The following is a 26,682-nucleotide window of genomic DNA, read 5'->3' on the forward strand; positions in this document are numbered from 1 at the left end:
CTGACTGCTGAGCTGGAACAGACAGAAAACCCGAGATGTTCTTTTTCTTTTCTGTCTTATCTGCTGTGTCTGCATGTGATTCATATGAATGTTTAAGTGTACACGACAGAGGTTTTTGTCAGGGTAAGACATTGAAGTGACTCATGTTTTTCCAGTATTCCCAACATCCCTCATGTCATTGCTCCTCTGCAGAAATAGCTTTGCTCTGCTGACCTTTATGTGAGCAACACTCCTCGACAAACTCAGAGGGGTCGACACGATCCGACTTTCTGACTTGTTGTATCCTGCAGACAAAAGAGCAGAGAAATGAAGGTTTACCTCAACCTGCTGTAGGCCTACGCTGACCTTTAACCCTGCTGTGAACGTCATTCACCTCAATATCCAAACAGCACACGGATAAACAAAAGAAGAGCTTCACAACAAACATGAAAGCAGAATCAAAGATTTCAAATGAAAATGGAATCACAGAGTTTACGTTTTTGGACGGACTCTGCAGGTCTCACCTTAATGATGATGATGATGATGATGATGATGAACTCTTAAGAACAGCTGTCGATGTTGTGCTCTTCTTCTGGTCACTTCCTGTCAGCACCTGTGTGTCCAATCAGACTTAAAGCTGTTTGATTGCACTTCCAGACGTTGGCTCCTCCCCTCTCTCTCTCTCCTCTCTTCTGTTGTTCTTCTCTTTGAATAAAAACGTTTGCTTAATGAAAAGTAGACTTAAACATCTTAGAGGGTTTTCCTTAAAAAGGGACCAACTCACAAAGTATCTCACTAACCTGCTGAGATCTCGCTCTTCTTTATTTAGATCATTAAAAAAGAAAAATGGAGAAATAAATGTGATGTGTTTTGTAAACATCATTTGTTGGAGGTCTGACAAAGTGTATTTCAAAAGTCATTCTGGACGCTCTGTTCTCTCTGTGAGCGGTGAACCTTCACTGATACCTGAGGATCCGATCCAGCTGCCCCACCACGGACACATCTGCACTCCGACTCGCCTCGGGCCTCGTGGTCACACAGCACGGTGAGGGCGAGGACTTCCTGATACCACAGAGGTCGAAAGGTCAAGGATCTCTTCTGGATGTTTTGGGGCTTTCAACACAGGAAGCATTAAACAAAAATATTAAAACCCAAAAACCTTTAAGAGTCAGGAATGTCTTTTAGGCCGCTGACAGGAAGCTAAATAAACGCCGCGCTGCAAACACGTGAAGAAGAGTCGTCGTCTTTATCTGTCCCCTCACTGTTCCCCATTATATCCTCTGTGAATGTCATTTAAAAACAAACTGCTTCGTTTCTTTTTACTGACTCCGGCTCTGAACTTCTTTAGTGCGACCTCCAGACGGTGAGACAGCGCGTGTGTGAGTGTGTGTGTGAGTGTGTGTGAGTGTGTGTGTGTGTTGTCAAATCAGGAACAGACAGCTGACATTTAATGGCATTTCTGGGAGCAGGTGTATCTGAGAGAATCTTATCAAAATGATGTATTTTAGTTTCTTCTCTTCATCTCTGTGTGTCTCCTGATTGCCAGCTGGACCCGGAGTCTGCTGTCTTTATTTTTTTTAAGTCGTAGCTCATAAATCAGGCAAAGAAAAAACACTTATTTCTGCACTAAAATGTTGCATTGTGTCAGCACCTCCACCCTCCTTTTGTTCTCAGTTCGCTTTAACCAGAGTCCTGAGGGTAACTACGTGCGGCATTAATTGGACATTTGCATTTGTTGGATGTTAATGAGGCTAATTAGGGCAGGAGATCAGTTGTATGTAAGTCTTGTAGTTTTTACCCGGATACCAAACAAGATGAGAAAAGCACTCACAGCTGGGAAACAGTTTCGACTCATTCAACCCCAAATTTTCACCTTTTGTGACACAAGAGGTAACCGTGCTCAGAGCCGTTAGTCCTGGAGCAATGTGAGTGCACTGCAGCAACATAAAAATAATAATGTTTTGAGCAGATGTCCTTCTCATCACTCAGCTCTGTTTGACTCCAGAGAGAGTGCAGAATAAATGCTGACCACACCAGAAACCACTCCTCCATCACCAGCTCATATCTTGTGTTTACTCCCTTCTCTTTACTTCTACCTTCATAAATGTGGGCAGGTGAGTTCACTTCAGCTCGTCTGGATTTCCTGATGTTGCAGCAGGCGTTCTTACTTTAAATCCTCCTCTCTCCCCTTCTCCTCTGCTTTACCCGACTCCTCCGCAGATCCACATCTTGACAGCTTGGCTCTGTAGTTTTCCCTTTTTTGAATTTCAAGAAGGTCTCCACACTGGAAGCATCCACTGCTGCTCGTCTCAGATGTCTAAACTTAGTCTCTGTCACCTGGTGTGTTTCCTGATACATTAAACAAATTAAATGTTTTAATTAAGACACAAGTAAAGAATTTAAAGGTTTACAGTTAGAAAAGTCAGCGTGTTGGAGGTATTCTGCAGTGAAGCGTGCAGACAAGAGGGAGTGTTCAACAGGAGAAACAGAAAAACATGCTCACAGTTCCGGCTGAGCTGCCGTCCCTCTGATCAAATGATTTTCTTGTTGTGCACGGTGCTGCAGCTCCTCAGCGTCCGCAGGACAGCAGAGCTGCCCGTCAACAAGCTGCACAGAGACACGAGGCTGCAGCCTCAGCTGGAAGTTGTCTCTCGTTATGCTTCATGTGAGAGGATTTTCATCTATAAGACTGCCAGAAAAGAAAAAAACACAAAGAAGGATTTTTTCAGATTCTAATCAGGAATAAAAGTCATGCCCTTTTTTGTATTTTGATGAATTTCTGGGGTCTGAAACATCTTCAGCAGCTTGTAATCGTTGGTTATTCCTCTAAAATCCCCCTCTACAGTCGTGTAAAAACCCAACCCTGCCTTTAGTTGCAGCACTGTGTGACATTTTGGCTGCCATTGCCCCTGAAGCTGCCCTTTTCCTGCCTGTGCTTTATCAACCTGCTGCATGTGCTCGCACGAGGATGACGCAGTTTCACTGTTTAAATATTCCAGAGTAAAGTGCAGGAAGACAAATCATCTTCTGAACTCTCCAGGTGTAACACCTTCAAAAAGGTCAGGAAGACGGCCTGGGGGGCGGGGGCTTGAAAATGTAAATTCTTCTAAAGTCAGTCAGTCTTCATGCACATACAGCCACAATTTATCCACTACATGTCTTTTAGATGAAACACTAAAAGAGCAGTAACAGTAACAAGCAACATTTGAGACACTGAAAAACCTCCATAAGTTTGTCTCTTGGAAATTAACAAACTAAGCAGCAGATAACATCTGGAAAATCTTATGTTTGCGTAAGATTCCCCTCACATGTCCAGAGACAACAGACAGAAATAAACTAGTTAGCTAAATCTGGTACAAAGCATCCTTTCTCCTCTGAGACTGATGTATGTTGTACGTCATCCCAGATTCAAATAAACTCATAAAATAATACAATAATACAATAATACAATAATACAAGGACACATCGGATATGTAGCCACAGGAGCTGGGGATCGGATTCTATCCACTGTCCTGTCTCGCCAATAAAGGCGTAAAAAGCCACAAAATGAATCTTGACTTTTAAATTAGTCCAGAGAGTGATGCATTAGAAATAGATATGCATGCTCCACAGAGGATCAACACCTCCCCGATACATTCCCAGGGTTAGAGTTTTCACTTCCTGCCTCAAACTAAAAGAAAGATCAGAGCTTTACATTCATGCCAGTGTAATGAAGTGATTGCACCAGCAGCTGTTTGACCTCGCCACCTGCAGATCTCAGTTATTAAATTTGTCACATTAGCATCGCAAACTGCGGCCGCTTAAAAGATATTTTATTCTGCTGAGGCGGTCAAATGGATTGATGGACACATTAAAGGATGAGCAAAGAATAGTTTATTGGCGCTCTTGCATTCATACCCATGCACTGGAGTTCTGCCGTCAGTCATGAGGCCTGATGGGAGAAGCTGTCGGCAGGCTGGAAATGCCACCGTCTCCTCTTATTGACAGACAGCGAAAACAGAGAGAGAGAGACAGGAGGGCGTCAGGAGGCAGCGGGGAGCGGCTGTTTGTTTCTGTTTGTTAGACTTGTTAATATTTGAGGGAAACACTTTGAATTCTTATAATATAAGCAACAACACTATGTTCTCCCATTTCGTCCCATGTAGACGACTAAGAGGGAAGAACGTGCGAGTCCCACGATGATGTCTAACCCTAACTTTCAGTCACCCTAACGACGGGCACCTAAAGGATAAAGAGTCCAATAAGTCTAATAAAGAAAAACCTGTTAAAATCAGACTAACAATGGCGAGGTCGAGAGTTTCAGAAACTGTGTGGCCTTTCAGAGACCTCACTGTTTCACAGCAGCCAGAATGATGTCTTTAAAGTAATGAGGTTGGGGCGCTGGTGGAGCAGTGGTTAGTGCGAGCGCCCTGTGTATGGAGGCGGGCGGCACAGGTTAGAGTCCAACCCTTGTCATTCCTCTTTCTCTCTCTCTCTCTCTCCATGATTTCCGGCTCTATCCAATGTCCTATCTCTCAAAAAACTAAAATGAATGAGGTAGTTAATTAAAGTATAACTCTTTCTTATTTTTAGTTTAAACTAAAAACATGTTCCTGCTCTCTCACTGCATCTGATGTGGTTTAGACTGACACTTTCCGATGGACTGGCTCTTCTCGTGCTCTTGACACCACTTTATCTGAGAGGTTAGAAACATGTCATCCAGAGCAGGTTAACAAAGTTTAGCGTTAGACTATTCCCTTTTTTTCCCCCTCTACAATTTGGAGAGATTGCCTGTTACACCTACTGGTCCACATCTGAACAAATACCGACTCTGAAAGCTGAAATGGCTGAGTGTCGGCAGCAGAAACCACGGGTGAAATTGCTTGAAGGCCAGACGTCTCACACTATGATCAGCAGACAAAACAGTCTGACTCATCATCAGACTAAAAAGCTTTCTATTGTGCTGCTAAACTAACGGCTCAAAAGGAGGACCAAACAGCTTTTATACGAAAAGATAACAGCACCTTTTTTTTGATGTGCATCTGTAAGCAAAGAATGCATTGATTTTTTCCTTTTGAACATCTTGACATCCCCTGCATGTGAACACACACTCACTCGCACACACACACACACCAATCAAATGTTCTGCTCCACCGCCGGTTGCCAAGGTCACCAAACCTGCACACCTTTCGGCTGCCTAAAAGCAGAAGAAAAACACATTCTTTTTTCTTGCTCTTTGTGCAGCATTGAGCATTGATCTCGCTGTCTTGCCCGACTCTTTCCCTCTCCCTGCTCCAGTCCATTTTCTCCCCTCTGTACCCGCGAAACAGTGGACAGAAATGAAGCAGACCATTCCCACAAATCTCCAAAACAAGTTTTCTCTCTCTCTCTGTCAAACTGTGGAGCAGTGACTTCAAAGCCACTCTATAAAAAACGCTCGATACGGCTCCTGCTCTGGCATAGTGGGTCTGTTTTGTGAATGAACCAACACGCTGAGTTACCTGTTAGTCCGAGGAATACTGCTTCTTTTGAGCCCGCTGTGATTTATTTCTGCTGAGGCAGCTTAATAATAAAACACGAGAACGTCCCAAACTCTAACAGGATATGTGTTGTGTGTGTGTGTGTGTGTGTGTGTCACATAAGAGCCAGCCAGGGAAATCATATTCATATGAAATTAAATATTTATGAATCCTGATATTGAAGGCTTCTTTCGTCTAACTTCAATATTAAAGCTGCCGAGGTGCCCTTCAGATCTCGTAATAATGCACTCACTGTTCTCCCCCTCTGTCTGTCTGATAATGTCATTTACACACAGATATTAAACACAAAGTCGACACACACTCGTTCAGTTTAGTAGATAAAACATGTCCCTACACTTTCTCCTTTCGTTAGAATAAACTCATCTGGCTTTTTTTTTTTAAATTTGACCTGTGCGAGCAAAATTGATCTGATTCAATAAAACTTTAAAAAACTGTGGATTCTGCTGACACTGCATTAAAAAGTAATTATAACACTAACTGTTATTTACTGAGGTCCTAGTGGGGTGGGTGGTGATGTTGTTCTGAGGTGTTTAAATAGTGTGCCCCCTCTCAGATAGGTCAACAGGGTCTCTGAGTATAATACAGTAAGGAGGGTAAACAACACTACAAACAACAACCTCAACTTAAAGATAGTTAGAAACGTGTTCCTTCAAAATAAAATACTAGCCCCTCTCAGCTGTGAAAACAGGGGGAATAATAAACACTGAAACACTGAAAACAACAACCTCAACTTAAAGATTTAGTTAAATCAAATCACAGAAACTAAACAGTTAATTTGCAAAGATGTCATTTGTTGCTGCTTTGGATGCAATTACATTTTGTAAAGAAGTGGCAATGAGTGATTTAAGCACCTCAGCCTTTAAGGGTATTTATTGAAAGAGGGTCAAAAGGTTGAAAAGGCTGATTTTTATTTTGTTCTGACTTTTTGACAGATAGATATATTTATACATCCCTAAATGATCACATAAATCCATCTGTTTCTGAAGTACAACATCAGCAGAGACATTGTGAAACTGAGAGCCGGTTAACGTCAGACTGTGAACGCACCGTAATGACATTTCTTCTCCTTCCACCGCACATTGAGCTCATTCAGGTCTCCGAAAAGAGGACGATGATGTCGTTAAGGGAAAATAACTGAAGAGAATCTGTGTCATTGAGAGGAATACAATGGGCCCATTATCCTGTGATAGCCACTTTAACTACAGCAGCTTTTGTTCAGACACACTTCAGTTAATTTTATTAAGCGTGATCTTTTATTGATTCTTGAAGGAACAATTTGTTCTCTGCGTTTAACCCATCACAAGCGGTCCAGCTTGAACTGTGACATAACCAGCATTTCATTCACCTCACGATCAACTTCTCCTTTCACACGGTGAGAGATTCATAGCTTTCACTCAGGTGAGCGTCGCAGAGGCCTGAAGGGCAAATTAAGGAAAGTAGCGGCCACCATTGACCCCTCTGTGAGGCTGCAGAGTTAAAAGAGGAATGTGCAACTTTTTGACTCCAACCCCTCTCCCCTCGCGTTCACATGAAGGAGTTATGAAATGGAACGCACCACAATTAAACACCATTTAGCGCTATGGCAGTGGACAAAATTATGGTTGCCTCGAGCTGCAATTGTTGTGTTAGCATGCAAATGTTGGCGAAACACAAAGCGGATAAAGCTTGTTTCAGCGAGGGTGAACCTTGTGTTGGCTTTCACCTGAGGACGGGGAGTTGGTCTGCTTCCTGTTGGACAGGAAGGTGACAAACATCAGCGGTAAGCTTGTGCGAGCGTTCATTAGCTTGCAGTGTGGGTACCAAGCGGCCACCTCCAAGTTAAGTTAGGTTGAGACAGCATTTCCAGCATGGAGACCGCCATCGATGAGCCTCCTGAGCCCCCTGCAGGAACAGACGGGTGACGTCACTCAAGCTTCAAACATTCATATTTACAGTCTGTGGATTTTAGGGGCTTCAGGACGTTTTATGTTCAATAAACTCGTTTCAGATCAGACTGTGCTGCGTCTGTGCAGTGGTCAAGCTGAACACAGAGCTGATCCACGGAGACGATAAGAGATGCAGACGTTTGAAGTGGATGTGATTACTGTGAAAAACCGCCCCGTGACTCATGTCTGCTATCAGTGTGTGTGTATGTGTGTGTATGTGTGTGTATGTGTGCCAGTAAGAGCATGGTGTGCAATGAAAGCAAAATCGTCTAAACGTGCAGAATATAAGGCTCTTAATGAGTATTTTATCACCTTTTCTCGGATAGTTTACGGGAAAATATTGTGTCATGATGTATAAAATGTGAATGCATGACATTTCAGATTTAATTTAGATTGAATTAAAGTGGCCTCCTTGCTGTTGGCGTGGAATAGCAGGGCAGGATTTATAGTGACTATCTCTGCCTGTTCTCCCCATCTCTCCCTGTATTTCTCAGTCCGCTGCTCCTCATTTGCATGACAGTCGAGAACAATATTGCCAAAGCAGCGAGACAAAGGCTGCCCCCGTCTTTAATTTTGTTCTCTTTTCTCTCTTTCAGGGACTCTCGCATAATAAAATGTTTCATAAGTGTGTCAGAAACCCACTTCTCAAAGCCCTGCTCAGAAGAGAAAGAGCTAAATTTACTCAACATTGCTGTGAAGAATATTCTCTCCATGAAATGTGCAGGGCTAAAAAAAAACCAAAAACCTAGAGACTCTTTTTGACCTCCAAGTCCGGAGACTTTTCACATAACCTTTAAGATATCATGTGCTAGAACGCTTTACGAGCTATATTCACGTTTGAAGTTAAGTGGTGACCTCTTGTGAAGTTATTACAGAAGAAAAAGGGACGTAAGGTGGAACAGTTTCAATACAATAAAGTGTGTTTAAGCGAACACTCAGGGGCAATGGATGATCAAATAAAAACTCAAGAACATCCCAGGTGTGACGGGACCTCGCGCCCTGTTTGACTCAGAATATTTGAGTTTGTTAGGATGAGTACATCAATCGATTTAAAGCTCCTGTGCAGAGACTTTAAGGTTGTTTAAAAACAGACTGATGTCTCTTTTAAAAAAAGACAAAAACAAACGACGCCACTGCTAGAGTTTCTTTAGAGAAGTTATTAATGCCCGTAACCACGACGACACGGTCAGAGTGTGTGAGTGTTAATACTGTTCTTCTTATTACAACTAACCCCATTCATTAGCATTAACACGCTGCAGACAAAGCAGAGGGAGCAACATGGGGTTAAGAGTCTCGCCCGAGGTCACATGGGGATCGAAGCCGACGACTCTACCAACTGATCCACAGCCGCTTTGTCCTTAAGAGGAGATTTTGTAAACGCTGCTGTACAGGAGCGCTGCCAACAAAGTTTCCTTGCGTTCTTTTATACAAAGACGATAAAGAGTCTTTCTAAGAGGAGAAAAAAACATCTTTTCAAAAGTTTTGTTTGTTGAACGGAGGTCTGATGGATCATTTCTGACGACTTCAAGGACGTCCGGAAATCTAAACACTGATTGTCTTTGCAGCAGAGTCAAGTCGAAATGTTTCATCTAGAAAAGATCGTCAGCTGTATTCACTAAATCTGTTCTATCTGTTCATAGAGTCAAATAAACTGCGTCAGATTACCGTCGATGAGAGCCGGGAGGTCAATCAGAAGGATTCTCGTGGTACAAACGTAAACAAGAACACTTCTCATACCCTGAAGAATCTGTAGAGATTAAATAAAATGTAATTGTTAAATTCGATTTAAATATAAATATGATTCATGGAGAAAGCTATCAGATATATTTATCGCAGCAAATGTAGAAATTCATTCTTCCTCTTTTCTTAATCTGGAGGAGATCAAGTTGTATTTTTTTTTTTTTAAATCCAGCATCAACACACACACACGCACAAACACACACACACACACACACACACGCACAAACACACACACACACACATTGGACGCTCCATCCCTCTCCCCTCATCTATGATGCTTTCTCGGTTGCCATAGCAGCCAACAAGTGTCTCTGGTGCCGGGCAGAAATGGGCTCTGATTGGTTAATCAGTATTCAGACGGTGTGTTTGCCCGACTGGATGCTGCTCAGCCCTACTCTGTGTGTGTGTGTGTGTGTGTGTGTGTGTGTGTGTGTGTGTGTGTGTGTGTGTGTGTCCATCAAATGTCACTTATCACCTGAGAGATAAATTATTCCTCTCCCTCTCTGCTCCTGCCTTCACGTGTCTCTGCTCTCCATCAACCTTTTCTTCCTCCTCCTGTTGTTGTGAACAAAAAAAGGAGAGAAGAAGAAGTGATTGATGAACTGAAGGTGATAAATAGAGGAGTAGAAGAAGAACCAAGGAGAGGAAAATAGATGAAGAAGAACGAGTAGTTGCATTTTGTCAGAGGAGGTTAAAGCTGCGGCAGATTTTAAATTCTTGTGAACCAAATTCCAGAAGAAAAAAAAATCATAAATAAATTATGTTAATCATTTTTTATACATCACGGCTTTCGGTTGAGATGTCGGTCAGTTGTGACACATGTATTAAAATGTTTTTAACATAAACATTAAAAAAAGACAACAACATGTATTGCACATTCTTTAGTTTTATATTTGGTGACAGTTTGGAGCTGCACATTTTTCCGGTAACAGCAGCTGCAAGGGGCATAAATGCTTGAAGTGGCCGTCATTACTATGAAAACCATCTATGACACTATGATGTGTGTGTTTGTGTGTGTGTGCATTAGAAGCGTGTGCGTATATGCATGCTAGTGTGTTAATGTATGTGTGTGAGAGTGCTGGAGCGCCTGTTGTGTTTGATGATAATGAGGCAGACAGAAACAGGCTCTCAAGTGAGCTCTCATTGCCACCTCAAACACATCGCTTCAGCATGGGCATACTATCTGTGTGTGTGTGTGTCTGTGTGTGTTGGTGTGTGTCTGTGTGTAGTGTGTAGCAGATAAGGGACCCAAAAATCCCAACTCGACGCTGTTTTAATGAAATTAATCAAAAAAGACGGGGAAATCGAAACATTTTGTGCTCTCTGATAACAAAATGTCATTTTGTTTTGCGGCTATAATTGGCTGCTTTTTAATAAGAGATTACCGCGCAGACATTTTGCTTTGTCCATAATAGAGTTTTTAGTTTTTAGCTGCAGGCGAATGTGATCTCATTGGTTTAGTCAGGCCCACAGGCTGAACAGAAGAAGTGGACACTTATTTTTAAAAGGAAAAAACCAATGCTGAAGTGTTTTCTAAATAAATCTGCTTTATGTCTCATGGCCAGCAGGGGGCGACACCAATTGTTGCAAAGTGAAGTTTAAAGATCTTTGAGAAAGTGCTGCTACTTCTCAGTTTGTCTTTTCCCTCTGTGGACATGTTCCTCATGAGTTTATGTTCCCAATCTCCAGATTCAAATCTTCTTCAATACAGCCTGACTTCACTTTCATGGTCATGCTTCACTTTCATGGTCATGCTTCACGTTCATGGTCATGCTTCACGTTCATGGTCATGCTTCACGTTCATGGTCATGCTTCACTTTCATGGTCATGCATTCATGGTCATGCTTCACTTTCATGGTCATGCTTCACGTTCATGGTCATGCTTCACGTTCATGGTCATGCTTCACGTTCATGGTCATGCTTCACGTTCATGGTCATGCTTCACTTTCATGGTCATGCATTCATGGTCATGCTTCACTTTCATGGTCATGCTTCACGTTCATGGTCATGCTTCACGTTCATGGTCATGCTTCACTTTCATGGTCATGCTTCACGTTCATGGTCATGCTTCACGTTCATGGTCATGCATTCATGGTCATGCTTCACTTTCATGGTCATGCTTCACGTTCATGGTCATGCTTCACGTTCATGGTCATGCTTCACTTTCATGGTCATGCTTCACGTTCATGGTCATGCTTCACTTTCATGGTCATGCATTCATGGTCATGCTTCACTTTCATGGTCATGCTTCACTTTCATGGTCATGCTTCACTTTCATGGTCATGCTTCACGTTCATGGTCATGCTTCACTTTCATGGTCATGCTTCACTTTCATGGTCATGCTTCACTTTCATGGTCATGCCACTGTGAGGAGCATGTGTGAACGACCAGATCAGGAGAATTTCAGGGTCAGTCTTCCTGAAGTTCTCTTTTTTGCAGGAAATTGCGAAACTAGACGGACTTCAAAACAGGAAATGTAGCCCAGTGGCACAAGAAAGACAAATTATGCTCAAGAAAAGGGATGCAGGAAATGAAATCATCACTCACTTAATAAAAGTAATGAAGTAAATGTAGTTGGCATTATGAAGATCTTCAGGTGGAATGAGATATGAAGGATGCAGCTCTCCAGATATAATTAAAGTTTGAATTCTTTATAACCTCTTTCTTGCTAATTAAACATCATGCTGCCCTTCAAAGTACACCTCATTTACATTACATTAACATATGCAGATTTTAATTACTGCCACCTAATTACAGTTCTTGCTGGTTCATCCGTCACTTAAAGGAGGCCAGGAGATGTGTGGTTTTGTGTGTGATGTTTCCTCCTGCCTGCCAACCTGCAGAGCTGTCTCTCTGTACATATCTGTGTGTGATAATGGAACTGTTTAATGGTGCTTCCATCACACTCTCTGCTCTCTCTGCAAACTGAGCCGTGGTATTTTTCTCTGTGTGTCTCCGAGGCTGGATTACCAACAGAGCAAAGCGAGCGGATTTACTGTGGTCACAAGAGGTTCACCGGGTGGTAATTTGTTTGGGTGACATTTTAGAAACAGTTAAAATGAACCAAAAGTTTTGCTGCACACATACAGTATATCTGCCTCCATAGCAATAGCAGTAATCATTATCATCATTATAATAAAACAGCTACTGTTGTCATGCTGCATGGTGGTGCAGTGGTTAGCGCTTTTGCCTCACAGCGAGAAGGTTCCTGGTTTGAATCCCCGTCTGTCAGGAGCCTCTCCGTGTGGAGTCTGCATGTTCTCTCCTGCTTCCTCCCACAGTCCAAACACATGCTCGTTAGGTAAACTGGTGAGTCTAAATTGCTCGTAGGTGTGAATGTGAGTGAGGCTGGTTGTCTGTCTCTATATGTCAGCCCTGTGATTGGCTGGTGATCAGTCAAAGGTGTAACCCCGCCTCTCCCTCAATGATATCTGGGACTGATTTTTGCAGCTCCTAACATAACTCTACTTATTAACTGAAAACAGCTGTTACTCTGTCACCTACTATTTGGTTGGATGTCTGCGCTGAAGAGTCTGCCATCCTTTCTCTAAGCAGTGTCAGTCCCTTCCTGCCCTTCTCTGGCTCATAATACAGGCTGCCCTGCGCTCAACACAAAGGATGAAAAGGAGTTATTGAGGGATCCGTCAGGTGACACATACGAGTGAGAGTGCAAATGTTGAGCAGATAAATGTAGTCATGAATGATATCTGTAAACATCAAAATGAATTCTGGACACAGTTCCTTTCTATAAATCCTTTATTCAATATCTTTTTATTTTTTCTGTGTGTATACAATGGATCGGACACAAACTGTACAGTGCAGACAAACTCTGTTTGCATAATATGTATGTAAAGTGTAACTGTACATTGACTGACAGACAGAGAGATATCCTTTAAGGTTAGCGGCAGTGACATTCTGCTTTTGGCTCGTAGTTTGCTCGCACAGTTTGCAGTGGGAGGATATCGCAGGTATGACTCCATCATGTTGCTTGTATGCTAATTTATCACCAAACGTTCCTGCAATTACCCAAAGTCTGAATTTGAAAGCAAGCCTGTCATTTTTGTGTGTCGTAGTTTCTGTTTAGTGTGTTCCTGCTCTGTCAATCTTTACATGTTTCATGAGAAACTTGTGACTTGTTGGTGGATTAAAAAGTTTCAAAAAAAAGCAGCAGGTCATGATTTATTCAACAGAAGAAATGTTTGAATCAATTCACATAAGAGTACAAATAATCTACTTTAACCAATGCAGGGACAACATGAAGGATATCATGAAGTCATTATGACTTTATATTTATATATCCTGCTTTAGTTGATGCATCATCATCATCATTAGTCATGCACGAGCTAATAATTATGTAGTATAATTTGTAAACTATTTGCACTGTGTTACCAAATGGTCTTATCATTTAAGAAAATAGAAATTATTACAAATAAAATGGGGTTGAATTAAGTATTAAGATTAAGCTATAATATTGTTGTAATACAGCTTCTGGCCACCAGTGGCAGCACTGAGCACACCCCCTGCAGGACTTCAGGCATTTCACAACAAAAGACTAATGCTAAAAAACTTTTTGTTTCCAAGTTTGAACATTTTTAAAAGCTACTTTTGCAAGTTTGCTGTTTTGATATTTTCATGGCCACTGAACTCTTTTCTGGTCCTAAATACCTCCATCTGTTTCTAAATCCACCAGCAAATACAACGACATCATGCTTTGTATTTGTCACTGATAAAAGAAGCAGAATTCATCCAATTATCTGTTTCTATTTTCTATTTTCTAATTAGTTTTCCTGCTTTCAGTCTGGAAAGACAACGACCCTCTGAACAAAATAGTCTTCAGGATATGACGTCATTTTGAATAATTCAATGAAGTATGATGTAAAAATATAAGCTTGACGGGTGCAAACCATCTGCAGAAACGAGCCATAAGCAAAATGTCACGGGTGCTATGCTGTAAATGATTGTTCTGTTTTGATAACACATTACCTACGTTACCACATGCATTAGCCCCAGTCATCTTTCCTCTTTTATTCCATGCAACAAGTGGGAAACAGTCCAAACAGAGAGGAGGAAGAGGAGGGAGAAAAGCAGAGATGGGAATAGAAGTTCTCTGGCTGCATGATTACAAAACGAGCAAAGTGCTAAAGCTAGCATAGTTACAGTGAACAGAAGATTGGGGATCAAAGGATAATTGAAAAGTAAAATAGGATGAGGAGTTTCTGCTGCTGTGTGGGATGAGTGTTCGGAGAAAGAAAGAAACAGCTTGGAGGAGAGTGCGTTTACTGATTCAGATGTAATAAGGCAGTCTTTTGTAAGAGGAATAAAGTGGAACGGAAAGAAGAAGCTGCAAAGAAAAACCTGAGGGAGACGAGCTACAGTATGAGAACAGTGCTAAACCATTACATGTCCCTGTGTCTCTAAAGTGCACCAGGTCACAGCAGCTTTTCTGTCCTGTATCCTTTGTGTCCATTTTGTGCCTTCTGATGTCTGAGTTCAGAGCTACAGTCTGAAGTAAGATGGCTACATGTGTGCCTGCCATGACAACACGAGCGGTCCTCGTATGTGGAAATCAAAAAGTGACCCAGGCTGTGGTGATTGCTTGTTTCTAATTAAATCAGACGCTCTCTTCCTGAGAAGAACCCGCTGTTAGATATCTCATAATTGTAGCCTTGGTACCTGGCTAAACACCAGTGGAGAGCGATCTCTCCGGAGACGCTGAAAGTAATTGCGCTTTCGTTGTTTGAACCGTGATTGCCAGCCTGGAAACACTATCCTAGCAGTGTTTTTTGGTCAGTATCCAGGAAACCAGGCCATTTTCTCTGGCCTCAGCTGTTATTAAATCTTGAGAATGTGCCACAGATCTTCATTTTTAACAAGACGCTACGGCTAACATAACAAGCAGAGCCTCCGTGAACACAGAAACATGTTCATTTTGCTTTGTCTTTTTTTTTCCATCTACCAGCAGTGCAGGATAAATAAGCAGCTTGATAATCGTTCGGAGAATAAGAGTCGCTGTCCCGGAGTCTTGTAACTGATTGGATCAGCTAATGGTTGCTCAGGCAGGCACAAACATTGTCCTCTATACTGTAATTAAAGTGGAGTCTGAGGAAGGTTCACGCAGTTAAGACAACACGGGATACATTTCAAAACAAATAAAAGTTTACAGACCTGATTGTCAGGCTTTATTTTTTTTTTTACTGTTTTACTTGTAACCCCCTATCGTGACACAACAAGCAGTCAATAAATGTTACATCCACATTTCTCTGACGTGAAACAAGCACAACAAAAAGACATTTCCTCACGGCTTTCGTCCCATTTTTGCTCTTCAGGACAGGGATGAAGTCAAGTGGATTATTTGGAAATGTTGTTTCTCCCCTGCTGGAGCTCAGAGTGGCTGCATTTTTAGTGTAAACCTGCAGCCACCCTGCATGAATGAGAGGCACTCATATAACAATTATCGACAGTATCACCCAGATAAAGTTACACTTTGATGATGAACCAACAGCAGCAATACATTTCACTTGTACTTGAGGATTTGTGAAATCTTTCTAAGGGTAGGGATGACGGTATTTCTGGTATTTTTCAAACCTGGGCTTTTAAAAAAATATACGCACGTGTTTCAAAACATTACTTTAATGGTCTCAAAAACTACAGAAGCTTAAAAAAAACATCTAATCTTCGGTCATATTTCTAAGAAACGCTGCAACGACTGAAACACGCCAGCTTGCGTAGCATGCTGCTAGCTGTTAGGACAGACTGTAAGAGTCTGACTACATTACTGAACAGATCACTTGGAGGGAAAAAATATTTTCACCAGCAACTTTCATCCAATCAGTCTCTTCTAAACCACCAGGCTCCATGAACAAAAAAACAGCAATTTACTGTAGCCATGAACACAACATGAGTTGGTCTATCACTGCTTCTTCTTTCTTAAATTGTGTTTGCTACAAAAATACTGAGTTGTGTTTGATGCAACATTTTAAACAACAAAGTCATACAACAACAAAAAACTAATAAGACAGGAGATGATGAAAGTCCTGTTTTGGTTAATGGAGTCTGGTGGTTTTGAAAACACAGATATAAGTAGTGTTTCTGGAATTAAAAAAAGGATCTTAGTCTCTCTCTGGAGGTTTTCTGTCAGTAACGTTTTCACCTGGTTTTGCTCTTAGTGGCTGCCCTGACTTAAAACATAGCAGCCTGTTTTACGGCTGCTGACTGAAGAAATGTACTAAAGCAACCCCTTAACTTCTTGTACAAAATAGATTTTGTACATTTCTCACATTTCAATCCCCTTAAGCAAGACCCAGGTTTAAAAAATACCCAGAAAAAACACCTAAAGTGATGTGATTTCTCTTTTGAACACACATTTCATCATGAATCACTAGTTTTAGAGTTCTTTCAGAACAATCCTACAGGAAGGACACATTGGAGTTAATATGCGAGCTGGTCGGTGTCATCTGTTTGAAAACAGCTAATGAGATCAGAGAGGGAGACAAACATGTGGTGTATGTGAGGAACAAATGTGAGAAATGCCAATTAGACACTCTGTCAGCTGTCTCGTATTTTCACAGTCTCTTCAGCGGTGGAGAGCATCCTTTGTACAACACAGCAGGACGACATGAAGCACGTCAGATTGGCTCTTCACTGTGTGCAGCAGCGCTTCACAGACACACACCTGTTGCTGAGGCGCCGATTCAGCCGCTTCCAGCTCGATTAATGTCGGAACAACAGTGAGGATTAATCACGCAGACTTGTGTTTCTCTAGGAGGGGGATTCACTTTGAAGAGGAGGTCATTCTGACACTGATTCTGTGATCTAATTAAAATGCAAACTGGTGATTTTGCCCGAAAAAATTACAATTCAAACTAAAAGGGACGCACAGTTTCTGTTCCTGACTTGAATAGACTCATTAACGTGTCACAGTTTTAAATATCTCCTCGGTAATATGGGAATATTAGTGGAACTTTTTGAGGATGTCAACCACCATAGTTTTGCTGTCCAAAAAAAAAAAAAGTAAACAGAAAGCCTAAATGTTGAACAGATCGGTGCCATGTTGTCTGTCACAGTGAGAGGGCAAAGCACGGGAATCTATTTGGTTTCATTTCAGTTTCGAGACATTTTTTGATTTTCCGCCTTGTAGTTCTCCATGTCTCACAGAAAAAGACAAAAAAAAAAAAAAAAAAGTATGGTTCCGGTTGATTTGATGACAGCTTTTTGCGACACTGAAATCGATGTGTGCTATTTGTTTTTTGGTGGTCTGTAATACTTTCTTTTTTTTTTATTTCATAGGCCTCTGTGCTGATGTAAAGCCACTTTGTGTAGTCGTATTTCTTCTGGACCTTCTCATTACATAAATAATTCATGTGGTCAGAGTTTAGAGGACGATCCACTCGCCCAGCTCTGAAATCTTTCTCTACACATCGTGGCTTTTACATATTTTACCCTGTTGACTATTACCCTCATGCATACCTTTAACTACAAGTGCTTTGAACAACAACAGAAACAAACAGTACTGCTGCTCTCTTGAGGCGTGACCCTCCGTCTGTTACATTATCTGCTACTCCATGTAAACACTGACTGCTACCACGCTGCTTACACAACAGCGTGCCGCCTGATGCTACACACGGGGAGTTTGTGGAAATCCGTCCGGGTTTAGCTACACACTAAATCGAGCGGCACGACGCCAAAACTCGCCCGTTAATCGTGTCCTTTTTTTGAGCTACTCGTTAAGAAATCAAAATATTTGCAAAAGGGGTGAAAAATATTATGAATAAAGAAAGTTAAGTCTGTTCTGTGTCTGTACAATAACGTCACTAGTGTTCTGTATGCAAAGTAAAGGGACACGCATGCTTTGAGCTAAGTGCTGTCCAATGTGATTTCTCTCTTTTTAAAAGCTAAGTAGTACGTGATTCAAATGAGGGACAAGCCGTCACATGTTTGCTCTGTACAGAATATCCTGCAACAAATGCAAAAGTGTGAATCCGATAATCGTAAACATGGGCAACGATTCATTTCTTAATTGCTCTTCACTGGAGCAATCCCCAAACTCTTTGTACCAATTTGTCATTTAGACCCAATAATATGTAAAATAGTGTAAAAAAGAAATAAAAAAGGATAATTACTCTTTCATTGATTGATGAGTAAGCAACCTCTGAAGTGTCAGGGTTTGCTGTTTCGCTGATGTTTTTAATCTGTTTCTTATCTGCTCAAAAATTAAAACCAAGTGGTCGATTTTTCAGCACGAGTGGAAAAGGAGTGTGTGCGTTTGAGTGTGTGTGTCGAGTAAGCACACCTGCTAACAGGAAACATCGGGAAAGGAAAAAAACGGGGGGGGGGGCCCTCATTCTTTCAGATTGTCACAGAAAAAAACGGGCGAAGACGACATTTTGTTCCATTTTCTGTTTCTTTCGTTTATATTTTGAAGAAGTCCACACGCCATAGTCCTGTGTCAGAATATCTGGCTAGCATTGGCCTGAGTCTTCGTCCTCCTCTTCCCCCGCCTCAAGCCGCACACAATCTGTCCCTCCGGCCCAACCCCCCAGTGATGCTGGATCCATCCAATAGGGAGAGACGAGAGGCGGGACTTGCCCCACTGCTGACCAGTCAGAACTTCTTTTGTTACCTTTTGTTGCAGTTTATGATTGTGCAGCAGTGGGGGGTCAAAAGAGGGGCGGGGTTATGTTTCCTCCTTGTCAGGTTTGCTGACTGGTTTCCCGCCGTTCATGACCACCGGTTCGCTGGTTGTGCTTTTGGAAGGCGGGCCCACAGCAGCGATTTTAGGCACCGCCTCCCCTACGTCGTGCAACGAAGGCTCTCGATACATCGCGACTGTAAATGTTGTGGGATGATCGGGTAAAGGAGGGGGGGGATGAGAGATAAAGGGTCACATTGGGGAGGAAGAGGGGGGGCAATGATGGAGGAAAATGGGATGTGAGGGGAGGAGTCAAGGACAAGTGAATGAAGGAAACAAATGAAGAGAGAAAAAGTTTTGTCTTCACTCCCATTAAACATTTTAAACACAAACAACGACATCTGAAGTAGAAATAAAATGTGTTCAAAGGTGCGTTACCTTCTATAGGTTTAGGCAGAAAGTGTGCAGCTGGTTTGGTCTTTTTGACCCTGTTTCCCTTCATGGCCTGTCCCTCCTTGTTGAGGCCCAGAAACCAGGCCCGGCCCGACTCCTTCTGTCTGTAGAGCATAGAGCTGTAGATCACGTAGTAGTTCTCGAACACCGACTCCTTAAACTTACATTCTGCTGTAAACAGTTCCTGCAGAGACACAAGGAGAGTTCAGGCATGTTAGGTACACTGAGTTTTCACAGACTGACTCATTAAGTGTTTCATTAAGTCGTGTCACTCTGACGTTCTCTACATCGAGCAACAAACCAAAAAGTATTTTCCTGTGGTTTCACCGACGCCTCCAGTGGAGCATATTTCAGCTCAGAGTCAAGGTGTTGTTCTTACCGGGTGAGAAATCGTCCTCCCGAGTGAGTCACAGCGAGGAGGAAAAGGCAGCTCGACATAAAACTTTTTTTTTTTGTTTTGGGAATCCAGGCAGTCTGAGAAGTTAATAAAATTCTTCAACTGTATCAGAGAGCGGCAATATCTCAGCAACCCAACACCTTAAGCTTAGGTCGAGGACGATGGATAAGAGAAGTTTTATAAACAATATGTCAGCTTCCCTTCATAAAGGCTGCAGAGACTGAAAACAAAACATGGGATCCTTTTAGTCAAACACTTAATAATTTGTGAAAATACGTTAAATGAGACGGGGAGGCGGAGTGCCGATAGCTTAATGGGTTGTGCTGCTAGTCCTCATCGCAGTGGCCGTGTTCAAATCCGACCTCGGCCATTTGCTGCATTACACCCCCTACTCTTTCCTGTCTCTCTTCAGCTGTCCTATCCAATTAAGAAACAAACCCCCCCCCCCAAAAAAAAATATATGTTCAAACTGTAATAGTGGATTTTTCACAATATGTCCCCTTTAATAACATTCATGCATTTCCATTCTTCCATTTCATCTTAAATCAACCCCACCTGACATCCCACCTAAACCACTGCTTTACTTTGTATTTAACATAGTAATCAATCCATAGTTAATATAAAATATATTGATTAACTCAGCTTTAATTATCTCTACTTAACTGAAGCTTGTTTTAATCTTATCTTCTTTAGTTTAACAAGGACGTTCCTGTCGTTTTTTAAAAATCTGACAATCATTTATCTTAAAATGACGGACACATTCTCTCATTGCGATGATTGCTGGGGGAAATTAAAAAGCGGAGTTAATAATAAACCACTCCTCAGACAGTGGAGGAGGCTCCTGCCAACCCAAACAATCACCCCCGAGGTCCCCAGATCCCAGATTGGGAAGTGTTTGTCTAGACTGCCTCTTATTGGCTGATGGAGGCCTCTTGCCGGAGCCACAGACACATTGTCATTCAGCTCAGGTCTGTCGGTCCGAGTCTCATAGCAACATGAGGAAGAGAGGCGACACTGTAGCCGTGGCAACCAACCAGCGCTGAGAGGGAGGGGTCAGTGGGTGGGTGGGCTGTAAGAGTGTGTGTGTGTGTGTGTGTGGGGAGCGAAGAGAGAGGAATACACACCCAAACACTTGAATGGTTAATTTTACATATAATGTGCCATATCTCATGCTCTGCCACATCCACTCCTGCTGACACAGGACGACGCTTCTCAGAGGCAGAGCAGGGCGGCACAAGCTGCACAGGCATCAGACACCGGCACACACACACACACACACACACACACACACACACACACCAACACACACACACACACTTGTGGCTTTGGGGGTGAATGGAGGGAGGTGCAGGACGACCTTATGGGATGTGAAATGTGACTAAACGAACAAGACAGGTTTTAATGAATGGATGCTCTATTTATTGGCGCCGACAGAAACCTGACAAATTAAATGTTCTCCTTTGATAAGCATGGTTTCGATTAGAGGGGAAATGTTACAAATTGTGGGATAGACAGACAAAAGATTTTTGGAAACGCTCCTTCTATTTCCACCAGACAGGAACCGAATGATTCCATAGAGTCTACCTGTTACATCTTTCACTTTCAGAAAAACAATAATTAATCTCCCATAAAACAGGAACTACTTGTCTACCACTGTCTAGATTGACGCATATTTTGTGTTATCTAAAAAAGGACTTTGCTTGATCTTAATCTGCCTTTTAAAACACTAGAAACACACACATCTTCACGGATCAAGGAAGCCTAAAGGTCCCTCGTTCTCTGAGGTAAAATGTTGTTTTTCTCAATGGAGTCTGGTAGTAATAAATCGAGCAGTAACTCAAAGTAAACAAACAATCTTACAACACCTATAAGGTCTATATTTGTCGGATTTTTCTCCTCTATAATATCAGACACTTTAAATAACGTTGTCATCCTGTAAGGGGAAAACGACAGCACTCTAAGTGGGCGTACTTTGATTGGATTTTGGATAACATTGCAGCCTAGGTCGTGGCTGCAGGCTGAAGCAGTCAAGAGGAGCAAATAGAAAACAAAGCTTGGTCAGTTTTAGTCACTTTGGGTGGAAGATCTTTTAAAACCAGAGCTAAGGTTTTAAAATAGTGGAATCCTCCTTTAGCAGTGAGGCTGCTCTCAAAAGCGCTTCATATTTTTCATTTCAGGATTAATTTAAGTTAATAATATATTTAGTCTTGACCCGCACCTCTGTTTCATTATTCATTTGTTCGGGAGGATGATCCTCAGAGCGGTGCCAGACACTTATTAATGTTGGCCAGTGAGGTCATACATCATTTAAAGCTGCTTTTAAAATAAAAGATGTTTGATGTCGAGGCGTCTCTCAGCCTCGCCTGGAGATTTATTCTGGACTGGATTTAGAGAGGAAAAAGTGCACTGTAAAAAATGAAAACCTCAGCCCTTTCTTTCAGGTGAGTCACTTTAACAACACCGCCCGCCTGAATGTGTTTCTGTCGTCATTTCTAAATAGCTGCTTTCACAAGCTGCCCACAGAAGGGAGACGGGGAGAAAGGATGAATGAAAGAAACGGAGGATGGGGTGGTTTGAAAATTGGGACATGAAGGAGAAGAGGGAGAATAAATCACCCAACGAGGAGGACGACGCCTCCTGATTGGAAAAACAGCAGGGGATTCTCTCCCTCTCCCTTCTCTTATCTTGGATTTCTCTCTCTTTTGTTTCTCCTCACTGTCGTTTCTCTGCAGAGATTTATTGGAAGCGAAAAGGCTGCAAACATGCATGCACATTGTTATCTTTTGAATTACACGCTCATCACATGCGTGCATTCTCCCCTGCATGAATAGCAGCTGTCATCAGATAGAGCGGCGCCCATTTACATGTTGCTCTGGTATACTAAATTGATACAGGCAGCACTTTGTCCCTTTTCCATTAAAGAGCTAAAAATAAAAACTCAAAAACAGAGTCTCAACTCATAGCTGCCCAGTGCAACCACAGCTTCACTGTGAGCTTCCCAGTACAATGAATTTAATGCACAATGATAAAACGTTCCTGTTTAGTGAGCATAGAAGCATGCCCTGTTGAATGAAGATGGATGAATCACATCTCAGTACGCTTTGAGGGGAAGTCACAGAGTTCACGCGACGCTGACCGGGGCAGCTGCTGAATGACTGCAAGGCCACAAGTTCAAGTTTCAAGATCTGACTCTGCAGCCTCGTGGGCTAACAGACTGATTGACTGCCTGAAGCGAGACTCACAGGAAAACATTCCTCAAAGATCGGCTGTTTGTGTCTCGCTCTACAAGTTTAAATATTTTATTGACTCTTTGAAATGCTTCATGTATGAAAGTAAACACACATTGATCTGACGAGATCAAAGTCACAAGAAAACATTGACCACTGACCAACATCCACCCAGATCTCCACCGTCAGAGGATTAGCGATGGCAACACACACTGATGCAACTTCTTTTTAGGATATTGTCTTTTTTTTGTCAAGATCTGGAGTGCTGAAAAATAAAAGTCAACCCATGCAGAGTAAGGAGGTCTGCACTATGGCTGTCAGCGTTACTGCATTTAAGCTCAAAAAGTAATGCATTCATTTTTTTTAATTGCATTGATCACATGTTTTGTCCATAAAGGTGAACCTTAGCTCAGCCACGGCACCGGGAGTCGAGTTTTGCTGCAGCCTGGAGACCTCTCGTCTCGTGCACGCTCGCCTTAAGCCGTCCATGCAGCTTATAGTACAAGCTTTTATTTTGATAATCAATCATAGGCTTGCAAAGCTCCTGGGGGCGTGGCTTCAGGGCAACAGAGGAGAGGGCATGAGACGAGAGGCTCCAGGCTGCAGCCATACACACTGACAGCTCCCTGTAGTCACAGTGATGGAAAAGAAAGACCCCTCTGCGCCTCGTTTAACTTTAACAAACTCTCAGCTCAGTTGACGAGGCCAAAGTAATATCCACCTCATGACATCAATATGGAACAGCATCGTCCACATTTGTTTCCTCCTCACTTTGAACAGTTCCAGTTCCTCTATGCAGCGCAAGTTAATGTGACTAAGCTCAAGAAAGCTGTTTTTCATCCTATTGTGTATGCATGTGTGTGTGTTTCTGTTTGTGTGCACTGCTCACTGAGTGGGTGTGTTTGTTTCCAACACCAGTTATTATCACGGCACTAATTACCCAGGGGAATTGTGGGTAAACAAATCATTCTAAAGAAAAGAAGCCCACGGAGAAGAAGGAAGGGGAGGAGTGTCGGCGCATGAAAAACCAAAAAAAGTGAAGAGGCTGCTTTGAGAGGCGACTTGAAAAGATGTCCTCCAGCCCAGAATCAAAGCACCAATCTGACTCCAATCACGGCGGCACTCCCGGGTGTCAGGAACACCAGCGTTATCCTCAACAGCTCCAGACCGGCACACCTGATCCAATTACGCCGTTATGAAATTGTGTGGGACATAATTGGATCAGGTGTGTTCGAGCAGGAGCGACGCTTCACGGCACAGGTGCTTCTTCAGGACAGTCAGGGAAAGAAAGAAAGTGGATTGTTTCAGGAGAAAACTTCTGCAAATTACCAAACCTCCGTTTACTGCAAACACAGTGGTTTCAGCTCGATGTATCAAAGGGCTGAGTATTTAATGCATTACTAATGTTGGTTTATACACCGCCTGAGACGAAGGCTTTGTTCAAACTGCAGACAAATCAGTTTCCAAAATCTTTAAGAGACTTTCAGCAGTGATCTGCTTCTGCAGCAACGGTGCCTGTGCCTGTAAGTGAAGGGCGTGGCTTATGAGGGAGCACAGAGGGGAGGGGGTGCAGACGGAGCACTGAGGGAATGCTAGTTTTAAAAGAAATGTACTCACCCTGCCTTTAACTACCTGCATGTTCCAACACAGAAATGATTGCCCAACCTAAGAGCCATCAGGTCGTCAAGTCACAACACAGAAATGTTCCTTCACACCAGATAAACCCCTTCCCTTTACAAACACAGTATATTCAAAATACAAAAAGAACCTTCTCACATCCATTTTGAGGAGAACACTGTATCCATCAAGACTTAAAGCTAAACTCCGGCACCCTGTCTGACTTGCAAACAAACATTTATTGCCAACGTTTTCAACACTGGAGCTTCATCAGACAAACAGTCTGTGCCTGTTGAAGGTCAAGTCCTGAAACGTTGAAATGTTTGTTTGCACGTCAGACATTGAGCAGGAGTTTACCTTCAACTCTGGTATGATCACAGGCTTTGAACATGGAGAGACAATGTGGACGCTTCAACAGAATATGTTTTCAGGACTGATTAAGGTAATACAACCTGATACAAAAGAGGGCCTTCAAGTCAACTTCTCAAGTAAAAGATTGCATTTTTCTGATCGTTCCCATGGCTACCGCCTGACAACACCAGCCGCCACCATCGGACTTTGTCGTCCCCACAAGAACCGCCGTCCTCATTCATGCACGGCCTGCTCCGACCTCCAACTCAGCGACAAGTAGTGTGGACAACAGGAACGAGAGGAGCATAAAGGAGAAATCCTTCCTGCATATTATCCCAAATGCATCTCGAGATAAAACTTGTTATGAATTGGCGCTATACAAATAATGATTCATTGATTGGTTGATGATGTCACATAAGTGCAGAGAAACATGCAGAATGCTGCTGTACAAATCGACCTACTAGTATCAGCATTGATTCTGCTTAGCTGCTCTGATGCTCTTCCATTAATCTGGATTTGATGAAATTAGCGCTTTTTAGTGACAGAAAACTCAGATTTGAGCAGCTTGAGTTTCTGAATAGAGACAAATCTGCGGAAATTTGATCTGAATCAATCAAATCAAATGTGGCTGGGATCAAATCTGCACATAATACATCTCATTTGGTTATTGCTTGTCGAGACATTTAAGATTTTGGTCTAAAATAGTCGACTTGTATTGACGGGGTGCAGTAGCCTTGCGGTACAGAGGCTCCGCTGCTCACCAGAAACAACTTCGGTCTCTTGTCAACAGAAACTGTGAGTGTGTGTTTCTCTGCGTGTGACTCACATGGCTAACATTTATTCTCTCTGCCACTCCTCTTCCTTCTCATCTCTGTGGATGCAGACATCACAGGACTCGCTCCGTCTGAGTGCTGAACCGACTGTGCTATGAATGAAAGTACACGCCTACGTACACAGACAAGCGCTGCACACTTACACACGGGCACTCACATGTTAGTCACACAAACACTATGTTTGTCAAAAACATGTTGTTGTCAGAAAATATGAAGCAAAGGAAGAGGGGGGAAGAACATCTGAGTTGTGATGCAGAACCAACGATGGAAAAAGACAGCTGAAAGGTCGAGTCTCTTTATCTCGATCTTTTAAAACAATGACATTGTAGACGAAGGCTTGATGCTCAGATCGGCACGTTTTGTTCAGAGTCTTAAAAAAGTATTTTGATTGTTTACAGAGAAATTGTCATGAAGTTTTCTGGAGGTTTTGAAAGCTACATGTGTCCATACTAGGGATGCCAAACGATAGAAATGTTCCCACGTTTGAGATTCTATTTGTTTGCATTTAAAAGTAAAAACTGTTCAGCTTTTATTTTGAATTCATGTATTGCTGAGAGTACTCTACTTTCTGTTTGAACTAAAACCTGCTTTTATTTTGAAATGATAATATTAGACTTATTTAACATGTGCCTTACAGCTAGACCTAAGTAAGAGCCAGGACCGCTGTAAAAAAATCAAACACCTGGAGATAATTTTCAAAACCATGCTTAAATAAAAAAAAAACATTCTTACAATATTAGTTAATTTGACCTTTTTATTTTAATATTTTAAACTCAGTCTGACTCACAGGATGTCCATCTATTTCTACTGCAATTATCCTCCCCGTCTGCTGTCTGAGTTTTTGTGTTTGAAACAAAAATAACCTCCAAACTAAACACTGAAAATGGAAACTTTTGCTTAATATCTGGACCTTGCCATAATGCAGTGCAGGCATTCATCTTTCTTTTATATTCAAAGTGGCTACTAGTCCTCTTTTTAGCTCTGGAAACGTTTCACAGTACGACCTAGACTCT

General features: G+C 42.2%; 1 protein-coding gene across 2 annotated transcripts in view; it reads right to left on the bottom strand.

Annotated features, from left to right (window-relative positions):
- Positions 1 to 13,321: 13,321 nt before the first annotated feature.
- The window catches only part of LOC110000187 (fibroblast growth factor 14-like), a 54,724-nt gene continuing 41,363 nt past the window's right edge, over positions 13,322 to 26,682 (bottom strand). For both annotated transcript variants that reach the window (XM_029281513.2, XM_020655378.3), the window contains exons 4-5: positions 19,230 to 19,428; positions 13,322 to 18,988 (exon numbers count right to left, since the gene is read on the bottom strand). In XM_029281513.2, the coding sequence (XP_029137346.2) occupies positions 18,837 to 18,988; positions 19,230 to 19,428 (351 nt within the window). In that variant the 3' untranslated portion in view covers positions 13,322 to 18,836. The remainder of the gene's footprint in view (positions 18,989 to 19,229; positions 19,429 to 26,682) is intronic.

This window comes from Labrus bergylta, chromosome 24 (genome assembly GCF_963930695.1).
Source record: "Labrus bergylta chromosome 24, fLabBer1.1, whole genome shotgun sequence".
In the NCBI taxonomy this organism is placed as follows: Eukaryota; Metazoa; Chordata; class Actinopteri; order Labriformes; family Labridae; genus Labrus; species Labrus bergylta.